The sequence below is a fragment of the Hevea brasiliensis genome, chromosome 1 (genome assembly GCF_030052815.1).
Source record: "Hevea brasiliensis isolate MT/VB/25A 57/8 chromosome 1, ASM3005281v1, whole genome shotgun sequence".
Lineage (NCBI taxonomy): Eukaryota > Viridiplantae > Streptophyta > Magnoliopsida > Malpighiales > Euphorbiaceae > Hevea > Hevea brasiliensis.
The window spans coordinates 10,526,450-10,546,218 of record NC_079493.1 but is presented as its reverse complement, the minus strand read 5'-3'; the positions used below and the strand labels follow the sequence as shown (position 1 = coordinate 10,546,218).

At 31.8% G+C, this 19,769-nt stretch overlaps 1 protein-coding gene across 1 annotated transcript in view; it reads right to left on the bottom strand.

Moving 5' to 3' along the window:
• Positions 1-214: 214 nt before the first annotated feature.
• The window catches only part of LOC110658595 (uncharacterized), a 51,953-nt gene continuing 32,398 nt past the window's right edge, over positions 215-19,769 (bottom strand). Inside the window, exons 10-14 of the mRNA XM_058152620.1 lie at positions 1,514-1,635; positions 1,316-1,413; positions 971-1,209; positions 375-708; positions 215-290 (exon numbers count right to left, since the gene is read on the bottom strand). Coding sequence (XP_058008603.1) covers positions 215-290; positions 375-708; positions 971-1,209; positions 1,316-1,413; positions 1,514-1,635 — 869 coding nt within the window. The remainder of the gene's footprint in view (positions 291-374; positions 709-970; positions 1,210-1,315; positions 1,414-1,513; positions 1,636-19,769) is intronic.

Below are 19,769 nucleotides of genomic sequence, written 5' to 3'. Positions count from 1 at the left end.
TGAAGACTATCAGCATAGAATACTATACATTTTTTTCATTTGGATCATGGGTGCTCATAAGATCCACTAGTGGATCTTGGTTAGTTTCTCTCTCTTGGATTATCTAAATAGATTGCAGACACTCAGCTCCTTTCCAGAATGGCACAGAGTAAGTGCTACAAAGGAGATCATGAAAGAAAACTGCAGCTTTTGTATCAACTACAATGAACATAACTCACACAATTTGAACTTCATTATGCAGGCCTTCGTCATTTTCAGCTTCTAATATCTTTTGCATGGCATCACGACATCTGAAAAATTATCATTTAATAAAAAAATGGCTTATTCCTACAAGGCACAGATAATTTAAACCAGAAGGAATATAATGGTTATACCTCCAAGGAAGATGATCAAGGAACATATTTGGTGAGACAACAATATCTTTGAAGTCTTCTCTGTTTGCTATATAAGCATTATAATGCTGCGCCCTCTCTTGGAATCTCCAGCTTTTCCACAAAGGCACATTGTCATTTCTTTGTTCTGGTACCAGGTGAATCACAAGCCCTGGTAGAAACATCTCTGGGGGATCCCCAGCTGACCCATTTTCACTTCCAGGGACAGTTTCCAAAAATTGAGATACAGGATTATCTACTGCATTTACATTCGCAGCCTCATTATGAAAAGGATTTTCAAAACTGTCATCATCAATATCTCCATCACTGCTTGTATCTGATTCCTTCCAGAAAGGATTGTCATCGTCCAGTTTATTGCTTGCTGCAGTCAAAATTAAGAATCTTAGTAGAACAACCAATTCAATATAGGAAAAATCATGTCTAGACCCGGTTTATCATTGACCAAAAACACAAAACTGCCAGTATTTGTATCTTGTGTTTTCCCTTGAATGGTATCAGCAATATTATAGCAAACTAGATATTCTTGCATTTTCTGGTGCTATATATATATATGCTTAGTTTATAATTCTGACACAAACCTTTATGGACTTCATAATTTTGATCTTCCACTGTGGTGGGCGGAGACTGTAATTCTGATGGATCTTTAACCTCAATGCCTCTTTGCCACTTGCTAATATAAAGAAATCGACGAGCAAGTCTAAAAATAAAAGCTGTATCAGTTTTGGAATCTTCTGAGAGTGCCATAATTGCAGCTGCCCGAAGCCGTAGAATTGATCCCACTGAAAGGCGTGCAGAAAATTCATTGTCGTGTATAATGCTGCAGAAAGCTCAAACACTTCCAATGAAACAGAAATAAACAACAAACAAATAATGAGAAAACTTGCCTTGAAATTTCCATCACCATGAATTCCATTCAAAATTACCTTGTAACAAATTCTGAGCATGCTTCTGCTATGACTGAATCCACGCATGGAAGGGGCCCATATGCATAAACATGTAAGTTTGGGTACTGACCATATAGCTGCATACATAAAAAATGAACTAACAAATTGTCATTTTCCTTCCGTTGTAAACATTTTGTTCCTATGCCAGACATGGAAAATGCAAGTAAAAGAACATACTCTCAATCCTAGTAATGTAGCAATTGCACCTCCTAGGGAATGTCCAACTACGTAAATGCTATATCCATCACACTCACATCCAGCTCCCAGCAATGAGGAAAGGAAGCCGCTTGATTTAGCTTCTGCACATTCATATTATCACAAAAATTTAGAGCAAATAAAAGTTGATATTCTTCAAAATAATTTGATTTTACAAGATCAAAGTATGATTCCATTTCACGGTGACAGGGATAACAAAGATCCACCAACAAGAACACCAAAGAAAATATGTGTAACACGTCGGTATGATTGAGAATCAATGAGACAGGAAATTTAACACTTTGACAATGAATCGAGGGTGCGAATATCTATCTGATCAGTATAGAGAATTATATGATGAAAGGAGAATATAATGATAATTAACTATTCCTGGTACATTGCACCAAAATACTTTGAATGAAACCGATGGACCCGACTAATTCAACCCGAATCAAACTGACTCTTTGATTAAGTTACAGGATGATGGATTTACAAAAATTATCTTCATTATTTTTTTTCTTTAAAATATTTCCAAAAATAAAGCCCTATGTGGTGATTTGAGTGGTTTGCTATTCCATTTAGAACATCCTAGTTAGTACAGCAAGTGTAGAATATAATTTTCCCTCAGATCCATGGCTTGCTTGTTTCTCCTCTTTCTTTGCATCTCTTCTATTTTCTCTTTATTTTGCCGAGATCCGATATTCTGATATCTGATCCGATAACAGTCCGATTATCCCCATCAACGAGTTTGGCTTTACCCACAAGGGTCAACTCGAGCTCAAAATCTCTCACATCCAACTTTCTAACTCATCTCAACCTCTCCAAGATAGGATTCTTCCTCTGCACCCTGATATGGACTCTTGGCTCCACGTGCGTCGGCAGATCTTGATTCTTCCTGATAAGTTCTTTCCCCCATCTCTTCTATTTATCCCTATTTGTATGTATTCATATATATTGATCATTTGGATTAGATAAAGCTCAACAACCTTGCATGTTATGTTCACGAAGCTAAAACCAAAATTGGTATTATTACTTTTCTTAACTGTAATTGAATATACATATACATTTATCATTTGGATTTGTGGACTCTTGAAACCTTATGCGTTTAGATTCACTTGAATTCTACTTTCTATAGAATACCCAGAAATTGTTTTCAGTTTATCTGAATTAAGGCTAAATTGAGCTTGTATAACTGCAATTGGTTATAGGATAACAAAGAGGGAATGACTATATTGATCAAACGGATGCAGTACTGTAGTGAAAAGATGCCCTTTTAGGGAGCTTTTTATGCTGTGAAGACAATATGCAACTAATTGGTAGGATGAAGTGCTGAATTCTGGAAATGTTAAGGAAGCAAAGACTTATATATATAATTTTGAACAGAAGAAAACACAGAAAAGTTGAATTTTAAAACATAAATGCTTTTGTCTAGATTGTGCATAATTCCACAAACAGTAACTTTTGGGTAATTTTGTGGCTAATTTATGGAAACCTATTTTTAATGTTTCTGAAAAAGATCAATTTTAATGTGATATAAAAAAGAATTTTGCAATGAATTTCAGTTTCTTACATCCCTCCAATTCACTGGCTATTCATATAACTAAAAATTATAATGCAATTATTAATTTATCTCCTTGTTTGAATAGAGTATTCTGCATGCAAGGTTATTCAATGAGAACATTCACATTATTTAATTCAACATGCATACTCTAATATTTCAGTTGTTGAATTTTTTATGATTTCTTTCTGTGTAGTTACTGATATATTGCAATTGTTTAACTAGTTTTTATTTTATTTTATTTTATAATTTGCGAAGGTTGGAGTATAGCAGCCCACTACTAGCAGAATTTAGAAGTGTTCAATTTACAAAATTAATAGGTTTTAGTGATGTTTTTATCATTTGGGTTCATGCAATGTTTAGGCAATGTAATATGATCTATCTATGGTACATTAGTATGATCTACCATCTAAATTGAATTTGAGATTTTTAGCTCAGTTAATTTTTTTATTATAATATACATAATTGTGTGTTGGTATTAAAGGAATCGTTCACATTATATTATTTAAGTTGTACTAAACATTGATGAGTAGAAGTAACATATACATTGATGAGTCAATATATCAATTTCACCTATAATAAATGCATCATAAAAAGTGTTTCCCAACGTCATATTGAGATCGAAGTGAACCATTTATAGTTACTCCACTAGATGATAAGAAGTCAAGGCTCTCATTGACCCTATTGTGGAACAATGAATTATAGCAATGAATGAAAGGATCGAGTCTATGAAATCAAACCAAAATTTAAAAGTTGGTTGATTTGCTGAGAGGAAATAAATCCATCGAAAACAAATAGGTTCTCAAATAATAAATTGTAAGGCTAGGTTGTATCAAGATACCTAGTGGTTAAGAGGTATACATAATAGGAAGAAATGTACGAGAAAATTTTCAATTGTTATGAAATTTACCTTTATAAGGCTAATTTGCTTTATAGCAACTTGTTTGAATCTTGAATTACACTAAATAGATGTAAAGACTATGTTTCTCATAAAAGAATTAGATAGATTCCTTTGAGGTCTATTTATGGATTTGAGCAATAGCCAAGACAATGGTATATTAGTATCATAATGCAATCATGTCATTTCATTTCTCTATGATCAATGAAGACCATTAAGAGTACATTAAAAGAATTAACAAAAGGTTTTGATCTTTCATTGTATGAAAATAACATGCTGATAGTTGAAAACCATATCTTAAGACTCAACAAGAAAAGGAACTAATGAGTAAAGGTTCTTGTCGGAATAGGATGATGTCTGATGCACACTATGATGTGTATAAAGCCAAATATTTATTATGTTGTCAAGCTTGTTATCATATATTAATTTATGTCCATTTTTTTATACCTTTAAGTACATGTAATTGTAGAGACAGTAAAGAGCCCAATGATAAAAACTCAATGGATTAAAAGACTCTCTAGGCACCAGAATAAGCAAAAGAAGGATGGCGATGCATAAAAACCAAGGAGGGATCAAAGTATAAAAATCCACAAAGATGAGTTTAAGGTTTCGAATTGGGCTTGGATCTAAGCCTAGAGCCTATTCCATATGATGAAGCCTAGCCCTAGGCCCCTTAAAGCCTTTAACGGACTAAAGTGGCCTTAGGGCTTTAGGTTTAAGCCCATTTGGCCAAGGAAAGAGAAAGGGGAAAGTGTGATCCTTTATTTGTGTCTTTGGGTAGGCATATCTCTATTTAGGAAGAGAATAAAGCAAACAGGAAAGTCAAAAAATAAAAAAAGAGAGATGAGGATCTCTTGAGCAAAATCTTGGAGAGAAAAGGGAAAGAAATAAGCCATATTTTTAAGATGATGTTATTCCTTATTTAGAAAAGATCATCTTCCCAAATAGCAACTCACCTATTTAAAAACCTATTTGCACCACTTCTAGCATCTTTGGATGACATTTAGACACTCTTTACAATTGCCTAAACTCTTTCAAAACACTCTAAAGAAACCCTAGTAGTTGCCTCACTCACTCCACAACTAAAGCACACACATGCACACGCACACTTAAACCACCCTAGTTGATTGAAGGAAAAGGACTTTCCAACATTCCTTTGGGACTTAGCAAACCACCAGTTAGAACTATAGCCCTTGCCACTCATTTTTAGAGGTCTTAAGGTGTTAAAGAAGCTCTTAATTCAAAGAAAACTACTAAATACAAAAGAGTAATTTCTAGGGGGCACTTTTATAACTCCATTGCATCTTTAAGTAATTTTTTGATTATGTTCTACTTTGATGTAAATGTTTTCTTTTGCCCTTGTTTTCATTTGAATTAGGCTTTTGAATCATTGGAAAAGGATTTGTATAACATTTTCTTTTATAATTTTTCAAAGTTTAGACACGTAAAAGCATGCCTTACACACACCCAGATTTTGTAGATGGTGTTATAAAATTTATTTTTGGTGTTTTTTGTCATGAAATTATGTAGACCCCTAATTTTTGTTTCTTGAAGAACATATACATTTGAGGCAGTGAGGAGCCTAATGATGAAAGGTTCAAAGGTCTAAGGGAAGTTTAAAATGCATGAAGAAATGAAATATAATATTATACATGATTAAAATAAACATATAAAAAAAATAAATGGGTTTGTAGAAGAAAAATAAAAATAGAAAAATAATAAAATAGGTTAGAGAGTGTTGTAGGGCTTGTAAGCAAATGCATGGATCGCATGGATCTCTAGTGCTTTAATTGGACCTAACCCAGTGTTGAACTGAACCAAAGCAAGCCTAAGGAGTGTCAACTAGAGCAAGGCCCATTAAGTCTTTACTCCAAGCCCATTTGTAGCCAAGGGGGTAGGTGAGGAGTGAATCTAGTCTTCCTTTGCACTTAAGGGAAAATTAGACAAAAAAGGAAAGAAAATAAGGGAGAATATTTAAAAAATAAAATAAAAAATGCAAAAAAAGTCAACTAATAGCCCTTGGTTGAAATTAGAGAGAAAATGGGAGGTATCTGCTCTTTTAACTAAAAAGGAAGGTGATTTACTCTTTTCAACTAAATAAGAAGAAATCTATAACAAAATCAATAATATTCCTAAGTAAACCCAAGCCAAATCTTCCTATATAGTGATATGCTTATAAATATTCCTCGAGCTCTCCTAAAGAGGCATTCATTCATATTCATTCATATTAATTCAAATCCATACACTACCATCAACCACCAAAGAAACCCTAATAGCCACAATAAACACTTCAACAAATGTTAAAATTAGTAATAAAAATTTTGCGATGACACTAATTTTGTTGCTATAAAGCTAACATACAATAATAACATAACAATTGTTGCTAATGGTAAATAAAAAAAGATATGATAGTAATTGTTATTTATTATTGTTATCATTGATCAATTTTTGATAGCAATAATTGTTGATACCAATAACTTTTTTTTTTTTTGCAAAAACTATAATTCTATTGCAAAATACCTACAACTGCAATTTTTTAGTAGTAACATACAACAGTTTATATATTACTGGCATAAACTTATAGCAGTAAATTTTATAATTTTAGTAGTAAAAACTTTTACTGTTAAATCTAACATTTCTTGTATTGAATACATGCCACACAAGCCTTTCTTTTTTATCTCTCACACATTAGCCTAGCCTCTCTTCTTCTACCTTTTTTTCTTTTTGTTTTGTTTTAATTTCCCAAAGGTAAAACATGATATAGAACATAATTTTATCATTTGGAACATTTATATAACATCTCTTTCATAAATGTGTAAGTATTCTTGAGTTTACTTTCATGTTTGGAATGAAATTATTTTGAGGGCAAACCATAATTTCTATATGTGTTATTCAGGATGAATTGTTGTTGTCTTGCTTGTAAGTCATAGCCAGGCAAGTTTTCTAGTCCTAAAATTATTTTTCCCATATTTTACACTTAAAACAATACTACTTTTATGCATAACTCATCTTGATCTGATTTGTAGATTTTAATATATGATTTTTTAAATTTGGTATCTGATTCTATGTTTTTCTATATGTACCCAAACTTTGCAAGGACATAACTTGATGATGCTCTCACCTATTTGGGTGATTCTTGTAACTTTCATATTTAAAGGTTTCTTTAATTCCTAACATATTTGTAAGCAAACTCGTTTTAAAAAGTTACGTTAGAATCTAGGTACATGTAAATAGCAGCAATTTGAAAATTTGAATTTAATTTTTCTTTTACTCTTTTTTTGTTGTTTCTTTTTCTAAGTTGTTCATTGATGTCTTAGGAATATTACCATAAACTTTCAACCATTTTCATGCATATTTCTAGTTTTTATGCATTTTTTATTGTTGTTGCCATGCAATAGAAAATGTAAAATTATGACTTTTTTTTTCTAATAATTTGATTTCTTTTATTGTTTAATCTTTACCAACCATTTTTGCTTGTTTATTTTCTATTTTTAAGACCTTGAAAACACCTCTTTGGACAAAAGAAGGAGGTGACAAGGGTTGGTACACAACCTTAGTCGAATGGGATGATGAACCAATTGAGGAAGTTTCTTTGTTTTTTGTATTTCCTTGTTTAGTTGTTTGCTTCCTTATTTGAATGTTAAATTATGGTAAGTGGCCAATATGGTAAATTTTTGTAAACATGGTAAGTGACCAATTTGGTAAGTTAGCAAATATGGAAAGTGGACTAAGAAGGCAAGTACCCAAACAAAGAAGGTGATATCTTCAAATAAGGCAAGTGAAGTCAAACCAATAAGGATTTTCAAGACCCTTGTATGGGGAAATGGACCAATGGGCCTTGTAATAATTTAGGTTATTTACTTTAAAAAATATTTAGGCTTTTTATTTTTTTTTTCTCCTCCCCCTTTTCTTTTAGTTGTGGGTTTAATTAAAGAGTTTGTAATCTTTTCTCATCTCCATTTCTTTGTATGGTTTATTTACTTGCTTTCAATGACCAAATTAAGATAACTTAGGAAAATATGGTAAAAATAAAATAAAAGTAGCATGATAGAAACATGGGATGCATGCTTAGGGTTGCTTATATTCTTAATTGTCCTTCATATGCGCAAAATCAACCCAAAAGGCATGAAATAAATTAAAAACATGTTAAATAGGGCAACAAAGTAAACATGGTGACAAGCATAACATAAAAACTAAGCATGATATAGGGCTACTTATATGTGCCTCTTAATGGGCGTCATATTTAATTTAGACAATGTATTTGAATAAATAAGAACTTTAATGGAGAAATACTAAGGCAGACCATAAGAAACACAAGTTGGGGGCTAGCTCTTGTTCTTAGATAAGTCTAGGTGGAAAGGGTGCCAAATACTTTCCTTTTTTATATACATTATCCTAAACATAGGCCATTTGGCTCATAGTAAGAGAAGGGTAGTGCATCTCTACAAAGGACAGAGTCATCATCCATGTCCCTTCTGAAGTCTTTTGTCTCAGTTGTCATATGGGTGGTGACCCTAGTCAATCCTCCATCCTTGAAGTGCTAATATCTAAGCTTCATAGTAGTGTTATGGGAAGAAAGAGCTAAACTAGTTGTGGAGAGAATCTCACTATTCTCAAATATCTTTTTTTTTTTTTTTTTGCGTGATTCTTTTAGTGACTTGGTATGAATTTAGGTTTTATGTAGGAAGGTCCAAATCTAGCTACATGTGGGCATGTCTTAGTTTCATTATTATTTCATGTGTTTTCGCTTTTGATTATTCTTGCTAATTGTTTCTATGTTTTAGTATAATGTGTTTGGAGTTTTTAATTCAATTTCATAATTTTTAATTCTCTACCCCCTCCCCCCTTTTAGTTTTAAGATTTAAAGATTTAATTTCTTTAATGTTTATATTTTATGCTTGAATGTCACCAAGGTATGTAAATTAACTCAAAAAAATGTTTAATGCACTATCACATAATGAATCTAAGGCAGCGATTGAAAACCACTATCATATATGCTTAAGTCATAGCCATAAGTCATTGACAATAGTTTATGAGCAACTACATCTACCTTCATTGTTGTAGCATAAAGTAGTGGTTTGATTGCATTTTGGCAACAGACAAAAGCCATTGCCTTGAATCAGTATAAATCATTGTTATTGTAATAGTTTTAGTAGCAATTTTGTTAAATTTTTTATATAATTTATCAATTTGTTTGTAATAGTTTTATAACTATTGTAACGAAATCATTGCCTTAAATCTAATATGTAGTAGAGATTTGGCAACTTGGTAAGCTTAAAAAATAAAGATGCATGTTAGAAACATTGTGTGCCTTAGGATTGTTATTTTTCATTTAGTTATGTGCTAAAATGTATTATATGTATAAAATGACTTATGCATGAAATTAACTTAAAATATGATAATTAGGGAAACATGGCAATCAAGATAAATATCTAACTTAGAAACATGGCATGCTAGGACCTAATGAATGGGTATTTATTTACTTGTTTCTGTACATGACAATATGTGTGTGTCTAACTTAGACCTGCAACTACTTGAAAAAGAAACTCAATAAGAGAGTATTAAGCAAGTTTTAGAAAACAATAATAGAGGCTAGCCCAATACCTAATATTAGATAAGTCCAAGGGGAAAGGATGCCTAACACCTTATCTCTCCCATACCTACTATCTTAAACTTGTGTTCTTTAAAGGGTAAAGGACCTTTGCAAGGGATAAAATCATTACCCACTATGTCCCTCCATTTGTCTTGATTATTTCTCAAGTTGCGACTTAGTCAATCCTTTATCTTTGTGACGTAGGCCTAAATGCCACTGTAGTGTTATGAGAAGATGGTGTTAAATAGATTGGAATTCAAAAAGACTACTCACACAATTCAATCTAGGACAAATACATTTGGAAAGTAGTTAAGCGGATATTGAGGAATATGAAAGGCATAACTTGTGACTCATTATGATATCCCAAGGGACAATATGCAATTGAGATGCTATACAAATGACAATTTATAAAGGATAAAATGAGAAGGAAATCTAACTATCACTGAATGATAATGCAATATCATGGAATAGTAAGAAATAATTTTGCATAGGCCTATCCATAATAAAGGCTGAATATGAGGCATTTTAACCTACTGTATAAGTGCGTGTTTGGTATAAATGATTCAAGGTGCACTTAAGGTGTCTAACAATGCTATTTTATGTGTGTGTGTCTAACAATGCTATTTTATGTGTGTGTGTGTGTGTATAATGTTAGTAGATCCATTTATGAAACCAATTGTAAAATGAGCTTTCCATAGGCATGCTAAGTTAAATGATTTGTGAATTTATTGATGTACTTATGTTTAATATATCTTTTCTCATGATGTTCACGAACATGATATTATTATCGATAATGTGGTTGATACCTAATTGCTTTTGTTAGAAAACATATATGCATATTTATGATTAAGACATAAATGGGAAATGTTATATTTATGTTTAGTACATAAATTAGAAACATGAGAAATATGTCGGACAAATAAAGAGATTAGTCTTCTTAGACAAGCAGCTGCCTTTATTACATTTAGTGGTGAATGAAGACGGGACATTTATAAGTTTTTATTATTTGAGCGATAATAATGAGAGCTCAAACTTATAACAAGCTCAAACTTATAACACTAATGTTGCCCACATGGAAATGAGCATATGGAGTCATTGAAAATAATTACATTGACCGTAAGTGATTTAAGCCATATTATCTATCTTAAATTCCATATATGAGTTCTGATATGTAAAAAGTAGACAAGTAACCTTAAAGTTAGGCATTGGGAATGTCTAAACTATCAGGACACAAAGGATATTTTTATTCTTTATTGCATATCTTTGTATATTTTTAAAAATTGATTTTATAATCTGACTCTTTGTAAAGCACCTATTGTAAACATCACATATAAGTTCATTTTGTACTCATATTCACACAAAAGAAAAACATTTTCCCTAAAACCTTACATGGTATCAAAGCTAAACTTCTATGTCTGTAATCATGAGTTCCTCTAATGTCACTTCTTCCAAAACTACCCAGCACTTTCTTTTCCTATTTCTTCATCTCCTACCTCTGCTTATCATGTCTTCTAAATTAAACTAAATACTAAAAGTTATCTTATTTAGAAAATGTAATTCACTTCCTAATTAAACTATCAGAAGCTGTAAGGATTTGTTGATGGAACTACTATTGTACCACCAAAAACTATTATGAATTCCTTTACCTTAGAATCAGTCTCCAATCCTGAATATGAGACTTGGCTTCAGAAAGATCAGATGTTATTGTCATGGCTCCTTCCTTTTCTCGGTAAGGATTGGGAGTTTTGAAGAAAATGATTTATTATTTTGATTATCTACATCGTGTTAAGACTTTAACTGATGAACTTTAAGTTGTAGGGCATCCACTCTCTTCTGCAAAATTCGATGCCATAAAATATGGAAACACTGGGAGTGAATATCATCCTATCATCACAGCATTGAATCTACATCTTGAACCAATTACATTTTAACTGCCTTAACTCAACCACAAATACCATCCATCTTATCACCATCTCTTTCCATTGTCACTATCCCAAATATCAATCCTCAAACTACTTCTCTCCAATAACCTCGAACGACAGCAGCTCTCTTGTCTCCATCTCACATATTTGATTCTATTTCCTTCTCATTATCCATTCTACCTTACTGTTACACTTCAATTTTGAATCCTCTTTCCCTTTTTAACAATCAACCTGCATCTTCTCTAAATCTTTTTGTTGACTTTTCTCAACAAAGCACAACGATTCCCACCGCTGCCTGCTCCTTATACCCAATTAGCTCGCACCTCAATACATCCCATGCACTTACATGCATCAACCATGCAGAAGAGACAAGCAAATGGAGCCACTCGTTCCATTAATTATCTTACTCATGAACATAAACCTTAAGCTAAGCCGTATAAAGAGTGGCGTAATGCAATGTCAATTGAGATTAGTGCATTACTCTTGAATAGAACCTGGAATCTTATTCCTTAACCATCGGATAAAAATGTAATTGGCAATAAATGGATTTATAATATCAAATTAAAGGCAGATGGGATTATTGATTGATTTAAAGCTTGCTTAGTTGCCAAGGTTACACTCAACAAAATGGGCTGGATTATGCCGAGACTTTTAGTGTTGTGGTTAAAATGACAACAATCAGGCTTGTTCTTTCTTTACCAACAATGTATCAATGGCCAACTCGACAACTGGATATATCTAATTCCTCTCTTCATGGTTTTCTTGAGCATGAAATGTATATGACTCAACCTTAAGGCTTTGTAGATTCAAATCACCCTGATTATATTTGTCAATTGCAAAGATCACTTTACGAATTGAAATAGGCTTTTCGAGCGTGGTATCATCGCCTGACATCATTTTTACTTACTTTTGGTTCTCAATCCTTTTAAGTTGATCTCTTTTTATTCCCAATAATGGTACTGTTCATTTGTCTGTGCTGGTTTACATTGATGATATTTTAATCACCTGTTCACATGAATACAAGTTGCAGTGATCAAGCCTATGTTTTTAGTTCGTGATCTTGGCAGCTTGCACTATTTCCTTGGCATTAATGCCTAATCTCTCTCCACTCCACGGGTGTTTTACTTACATAATAAAAATATATATATGATTTATTGCATCAGACTCAAATGTTTGATTGTAAGCCTTGTTTCACTCCTATGGCTAGTTCCCCACTGTTGACTATAACTTCATGCGACACTTTTGAGGATGTTGTGTTATATCACCAAGTTATTGGTGGATTATAGCTAGTATGTCACTGTCACATGCCCTAATATAGCTTTTAATGTAAAAAAATTATGTCCATTCATGCATAATCCTACTATTAAACACTAGAAAGTTGTGAAATATTTGCTTCATTATTTAAAGCATACTCATGATCAAGGTCTTTTTATCCCCAAGGATTCTACTTTGCAGCTGCAGTGTTATTCAGATAGTGATAGGGGTGATGATTCAGATAATTGTCATTCCATTAGTAGGTTTTACAAGTTATTTGGGTAGAAATTTAGTTCTTATATGGCTAAAAAGCAACTACCATTACTCGTTCATCTAGTGAAAGTGAGTATAAAGCTCTTGAAAATGCCATTGTAGAAATGTTATGCCTTAACAGTTTGCTACATGACCTTGGTTTTGCCTGTACTACTTTAGCGGTTTTATGGTGTGATAACATAGGCACCATATATTTGAGTGCCAATCCAATTTTTCATGCTCGAATGAAACATATCAAGCTTGATTATCACTTTGTTTGAGAAAAAGTTCAAAAAGGCTCCATTCAGATTCACTTCATTAGTTCCGATAACCAAATTGCAGACATCATGACTAAGCCTCTTGCATGTCAGTTATTTGACAAACATAGACACAAGCTTTAGCTTCGGTCTCTTCCACCATTGGCTTAAAGGAGGAGGAGGGGGGAGGGGGGGAGATGGGTGGGGGGGCCGTGGGTGTTAAGATACAAAGGATATCTTTATCCTTTGTTCCATATCTTTGTACCTTTTAAAAATTGATACAAAGTTCATTTTGTTCTCATATTCACACGATAGAAAAATATTTTTCCCAAAACCTTTACATAAACTATCATTTGTACAATATTTATTTTGTAGACATACACTCCATGGAAAGGAGAAAGTATCATAGTATGTGATTCATAACACGTGTTTGTGAGATTTATAGTTATTATTGTGTGAGACCCTATAGGTTATAAGTAACCTTTACCCTATACCTTCATGACTCTGATCAGTTGCTTAAGAGTTAGTTTAATGTTTGCTATTTTAACATGTTACCAAAGGACTATGTAAGATTCATCTAGTGAGGCATTCATAAAAAGTTGAGTTCAATTAACTTTAGGAGTATCGGGAGAAGAGAAAGATCTTTGGAATGGTCACATTAATTTGTGCTCATTGGCCAACCAATTATATTTATCTTTGTGATAAAGCAATAATTTTGAACTTAGGAATTGATAAATGAGATTGAAAGAGATATGAATGTAATAGTTTATCTAGGGCACAACTTACCGCATATTGTAGCTACTTTATACTACATGAGTTGAGACGCTATATTATCCTAATAGGTATATAGCATCAAGCACTCGCACCGATGACATAATTTATTTATTAAGTATAAAGCTTAAAGTAACTAAGAATAAAGTTAGTTCCACCATATGTGAGTACAAGATGAAAGAAAAAGGGCTTGAGTCCACCCACAATGGGCCAAGACCCATGCCCTTTTTTTTTTTTCTATATTTGTTAGGCTTAATAAGGAGGCCTAGCTACTGGAATGGGAAGTTGATTTCCCTCATTTGCTAACTACCAAAAACTACACTTTACATGCCATTACACATGGCCATATATGAGATGATTGCAGTGCATCCATAAAGGCTTTTAGGCAAATTTGAAGCTAAGTGCTTCACTTGCAGACATGGCAATAGAGGTGAATTCATAAGGGCATTTTATTATGTATTCTATTTGTAATACAAAAGCCATTTTGAGAGCCCTCTCCCATTTCAAGAAAAAAGCAGTTTAGAAGCGGAATAATATGTTTCTCAATTAAAGATTTCCATTAGTAATTTGATTTACAAATTGAAAAAAATTCAATTCTAATTTCCTCGTTGCCAATGATGATGGAAATAAAAATTTTCGTCAGTTCTAAATTAGAAATAAATAAGAAACAAAATACCAACCATTTCTAATCTAATTAGAAATGGAAACAATTTCTTATCTAATTCTATTTTTAATCAAAGAAAGAGATTAATGTATTTCGAATTAAAAGTGAACTCTTTTTCATTTCTAATACATTTTTATTTTTAATAAGAAATTTTTGTTTAAAAAATTATGTTTAGAAGTGGACATTTTCCATTTCTAATTAATAAAAGGTGAATTTAATAAAATAATAAATTAAAAATAAAAAATAAATTACTACTAAAAACATGTTATAGAAATATTATTACTAATATTATTAAAAAAGTAAATATAAAAATATTAAAAACAAAATTACTAATTAAAATGACAAATAAAATCATCATTAATGTATTATAATAAAAGATACTAAAAAATATTAAATGAAAAAGACAATATTAGTAAAAAAAATCAATTTAAAAATATTAACAAAATAAATTACTAATAAAATATATTAATAAAAAATTTACCATAAATATTTTATAATAAAATTGTTTAAAAAATAAATTACTAATGAAATTAAAATGGGAAACAGTTATAAATAAAAAAAAAGAAAGATAAGAGAAAAATAAAATAAAAGAAAGTGAGAGAAAAATGAAATAAAAAAAATATTAATGAAAAAGAAAAAATGAGAGAAAAATGAAGTGGAAGATAAAAGAAAAAAAATAGAAGAAGATGGAAGAGATAGTGAAATGAGAGAAAAATGAAATGGAAAAAAAAATATTAATGAAAAGAAAAAAAAAAGAGAATAAAATTAAAGATAAGAGGGACAAAATGAAAAGACATGGACAAGAAAATAAGATAAAAGAAAAATAAAAGAATGAGTAAAATAACTATGGAGAAAGATTTTTATATGTGATTTAGAAACAAATTGCAAAATCAATTTCTAATTAAAATAAAAGATAAAATTTTTTTCCTCCACAAATTAGAAACGGATTCAAGAATTTATTTTTAAATTTGAAACGCAAAAGAAATAGATTTTCATGATGGTTCTAAATTAAAAAAATATATATAAGTGGGATATTTTCTTTTATAATTTTTAAAGTTCAAAATTTATAAACGGATTTCAAAATTTGCTTTTACATTTATAAATAAATTTTAAAATCCATCTCTAAATTTAAAAAATGGAGGCTATTTCTCTTAATAATTTTCAAATTCTACACTTTAGAAATAGACTTTAAGTCTATTTCTAATTTAGAAACAAATTTTGAAGTCTAGTTTTAAATTTTTAAACCTTTTTGCAAGCTACATAGTTTATAAACAAACTTTAGGTCCTTTTGCAATGCCCCGTGTCTTTAAAGACTTCGGCTGCTGAAGGTGCACAACTTCAATTACCAAACACTTAAGTGGGCAGAACCAAAATAAAAGGATAATGCAGGAGATATTTCCTCCAAAATTCTCCTTTCTCTACAATCTTCCTACATGGTTCCTTCTTCTCTCTCTTCTCCTTTATTTCTTACTCTTTTTAATGAGACCCTACTAATAGAAGGCCCAAGGAATTTATAACCCAAAATCTAAGGAAATGACCAATAACTAAAAGGTATCAATAATAAGAGGAGAGATTCAAGAGAAAGTAACTATAACACCAAGACTTTAGAGCCAAGAACTGTAATGATCGGGCTCCAACCACTAGAGGAATTGTCCGCTTTGGCTATAAGCCTCACGGTTTTGTCCAACAGGTGGAATGGAAAACTTCCTAGGAGGTCACCCATCCTAGGATTTCTCTCAAGTGAGCATGCTTAACCCTGGAGTTCTTCCAACTCTCCAGGCCATTTCACCAAAAGGGGTCTCTAGTGATTAGTTCCCCCATTTTATATATCATTACTTTTTAAACCCAAGACCATCTCTGTGCTTTGCCGATGTGGGATTTGCCTAAGGGACCTTTTTGCCCCCCTTTCGGGACTCAGCGTCTTCGCTGAGGTTTGCCCCACCATTGCCCAAGAGGACACGCGAGTGGCTCTGATATCAATTGTAACGATTGGGCTCCAACCACTAGAAGAATTGTCCGCTTTGGCCATAAGCCTCATGGTTTTGTCCAATAGGTGGAATGGAGAACTTCTCAGGAGGTCACCCATCCTAGGATTTCTCTCAAGTGAGCATGCTTAACCCTGGAGTTCTTCCAACTCTCCAGGCCATTCTACCAAAAGGTGCCTCTAGTGATTAGTTCCCCCATTTTATATATCATTACTTTTTGAACCCAAGACCATCTTCGTGCTTTGCCGATGTGGGATTTGCCTAAGGGACCTTTAAAAACCCAAGGAAGAGGCATCGAGTTAGCTTTAAGAATAAAGTGTGGAATCTCCACTCAAGGGACATAAGTAAGGGCATAAGTTAGTATATTTTGGATAATTAAGATCCAAGGTTTGATGAAGTCAAGTTTGTATAATTAGTACCATTTTGTGAAGCTATTTAAGACTTGTGTAATTTTGGCTACTTTGGCACTTTACTTGCTACTGCACTTCTATAATCACATTATATTAAAGAGAATTAAGATTTTATGAGAAAATATAAAGTTTTCAAAGTAGTTAATAAAAAAATAAGAGAATAGAAATACCTATTTACATAGATTCCAACTTTAAAGGAAAAGAATGAAAATGAAAATGATGGAAAGCCTTGCCTAAGCCTATGAGATAAGCTCCATGAAATGAAAGTGGAATCTATTAGTAAATGGAGAGATGATAAATGAAATAAAGTCTCACCTAAATATTTATAATGACATATTATAAAATAGTTAAAGGAAAGCTTAAGGTCAAGCTTGTTATGGGTTCCGATGACCTTATGCTTCCTAGTGCCTAAGCACCAATAATAGTTCGAATTTGGATCATACTTGTTGCTAGCATAGAAATCGATTATGGAGTTTGTTTCAAAATTTAAAAGTTTTCTTAAGCTTTGCAATTTAAAAACAAATGGACTCTCCTAAATTTTGGAGTTTTTTTTTTTTTCAATCTCCATAGTTTAAAAAAGGATTCCAAGTCCATTTCTAAAATAGAAATGGATTTAGGAGTTCATTTCTATTTTGTTTCTAAATTGTGAGGCAAATTATTTTAGAGACAAAATTATTTCCATTTCTAATTTCCATTCCTATTTCATTTTTAATCTATTTCTAAATTTAGTGTTAACTTTTTTGGCACTAAAATTAGCCATGAACTCTTGTCTATTTCAATTATGTTTCTAATCTGTTGCTAAATTCAATATTTAAATTTAGTTTCTATTCAATTGCATCTCCATTTCTAATTAGAAATGGAGGCAATCTATTTTTAATTTGAATTGCAATTCCAGTATTTTCTTATAGTGTTTAGCATAATTTTAGTGCATTAAAGTGCACTTTCCAGCAATAAATTAGAGAGCAAAGTGCAAGCTTGTGATGCTTCTTTGTGGGCAAGGTCATTATCTCTCTTCCTAAAATTTGATCTTAGAAATGCACTACAATCAAGGTAAAATCTAGGGAATGAAAGCATTGGCATGGTTGGCATTCATACACAAATATGATCATGCTAAGATTGATAATTTAAGCCATTAATGTTGAATTTATGCATGTCCCTGAGTTAGGGCTCATAATTATTTATTTTTCTTATAATTCATTTGTATTGGTCATTTTGTACTATTGTATATTTCTACATTGAATTGCCCACCTCTTGTTATGAAAGTGAGAGCTAGATGTAGAGAGAACATCTTACTATTGCTAGAAACACAAATTGATAGCATTCTTAGCATAGTCTCTTTAAAAATAACACTCTTGTCAAAATGGAGACTTGCACTCAACCTCACTTTATTCCATCAACATGTTGTAACTGTTGAACCTACTTACTATTAAACTTTATAATTTAGATCTCCTTAATTCTTTGCCTTGCCAATATAGAAATCTTGATAATGCACATGAAGTCAAATTCAAATAAATATTTGCGTTCTAAAATTAGTTCATTGTAAAATCAAGATGTCACTTATATATACACTTTCTCTCTTTTGATGCACTAAAAACTTATATTATCTTAAAATTCTCAGAATAAGAAAATTCTTAAGGTAATTGTAATACCTTTCACTTGTGTAGGCCATAATATGCTTTTAGGAGACTGAATGTTCTCTTGGAGTAGGGTAACTAGAAACATAGAATGAGTGATGACAAGGTGAAAAGAGTAACCTAAATATTAATTAGAATAGTAACTAATCAATTACACTTGGGATTCTAGGACATTCGGTGATAAAGCAACTTCAACTACCAAAACGCTTAACTTTGGTTACTGAACATGGAGAGACATAATAAAAAAAGGAAAGAACCTAGATATTTTCCTAGAACCCATTTTCCCACAATCCAGAACTTTCCCATTTCCCCTATCCTTCCTTTTCTCTTCCCTTTTCTGTATCCTTTCTCCCTTTCTCTCTAAACCTTGTAAAATAAGAGAAACATAAAATACATTTTAGCCTAAAGATTTCCTAAGGGAAACCAGAAAGGGAAATTTCCAAGTAAAGAAAAAGGAGACACAAAAATAGGAAACCCTAGGAATATCAATAAGTATCTCCTATACATATGATCTTTGAATTTAAAAATTTGAATAATAGAATAAGAAAGAAAAATTTTAGGATTTCCTTTAGAGGAAACATTAGTTATTAGGGGATTTAATGAATTAATTGATTAAAAAGGGTAAAGGCAATTAAATGAAAACATCAAAGTATAAATAGATTTAAATGAAGAAAACAATGAGGATTCTGCTTTGGAATGCTGAAATGAGTAAAATAGAGAGTAAACTTAAAGTAAGGTTTTTGAAAAATGAAGGTTCCGTGGCTAAAACATTAATATTTGGTAGTTAAACTACATAAACAAGAACTTAAATAGTAGGGAGCCTATGCATGCAACTTTGGTAGCCAAAGTTGTACGTGATCGGCTATCGAAGGTCACTTATAACTCAAATGTAAAGTGAATCCAACTCGAATAAAATAGTTAACTAAATATATTTTGTATACTACTATTTATAAACTTAGAGATAGAGTTTCAAGGCCTAAAGTTAAAGCAAGGTGACCTAATTAAAAGTAAGTGTCAAGGGAAAAGGGGTTGATTTTCAA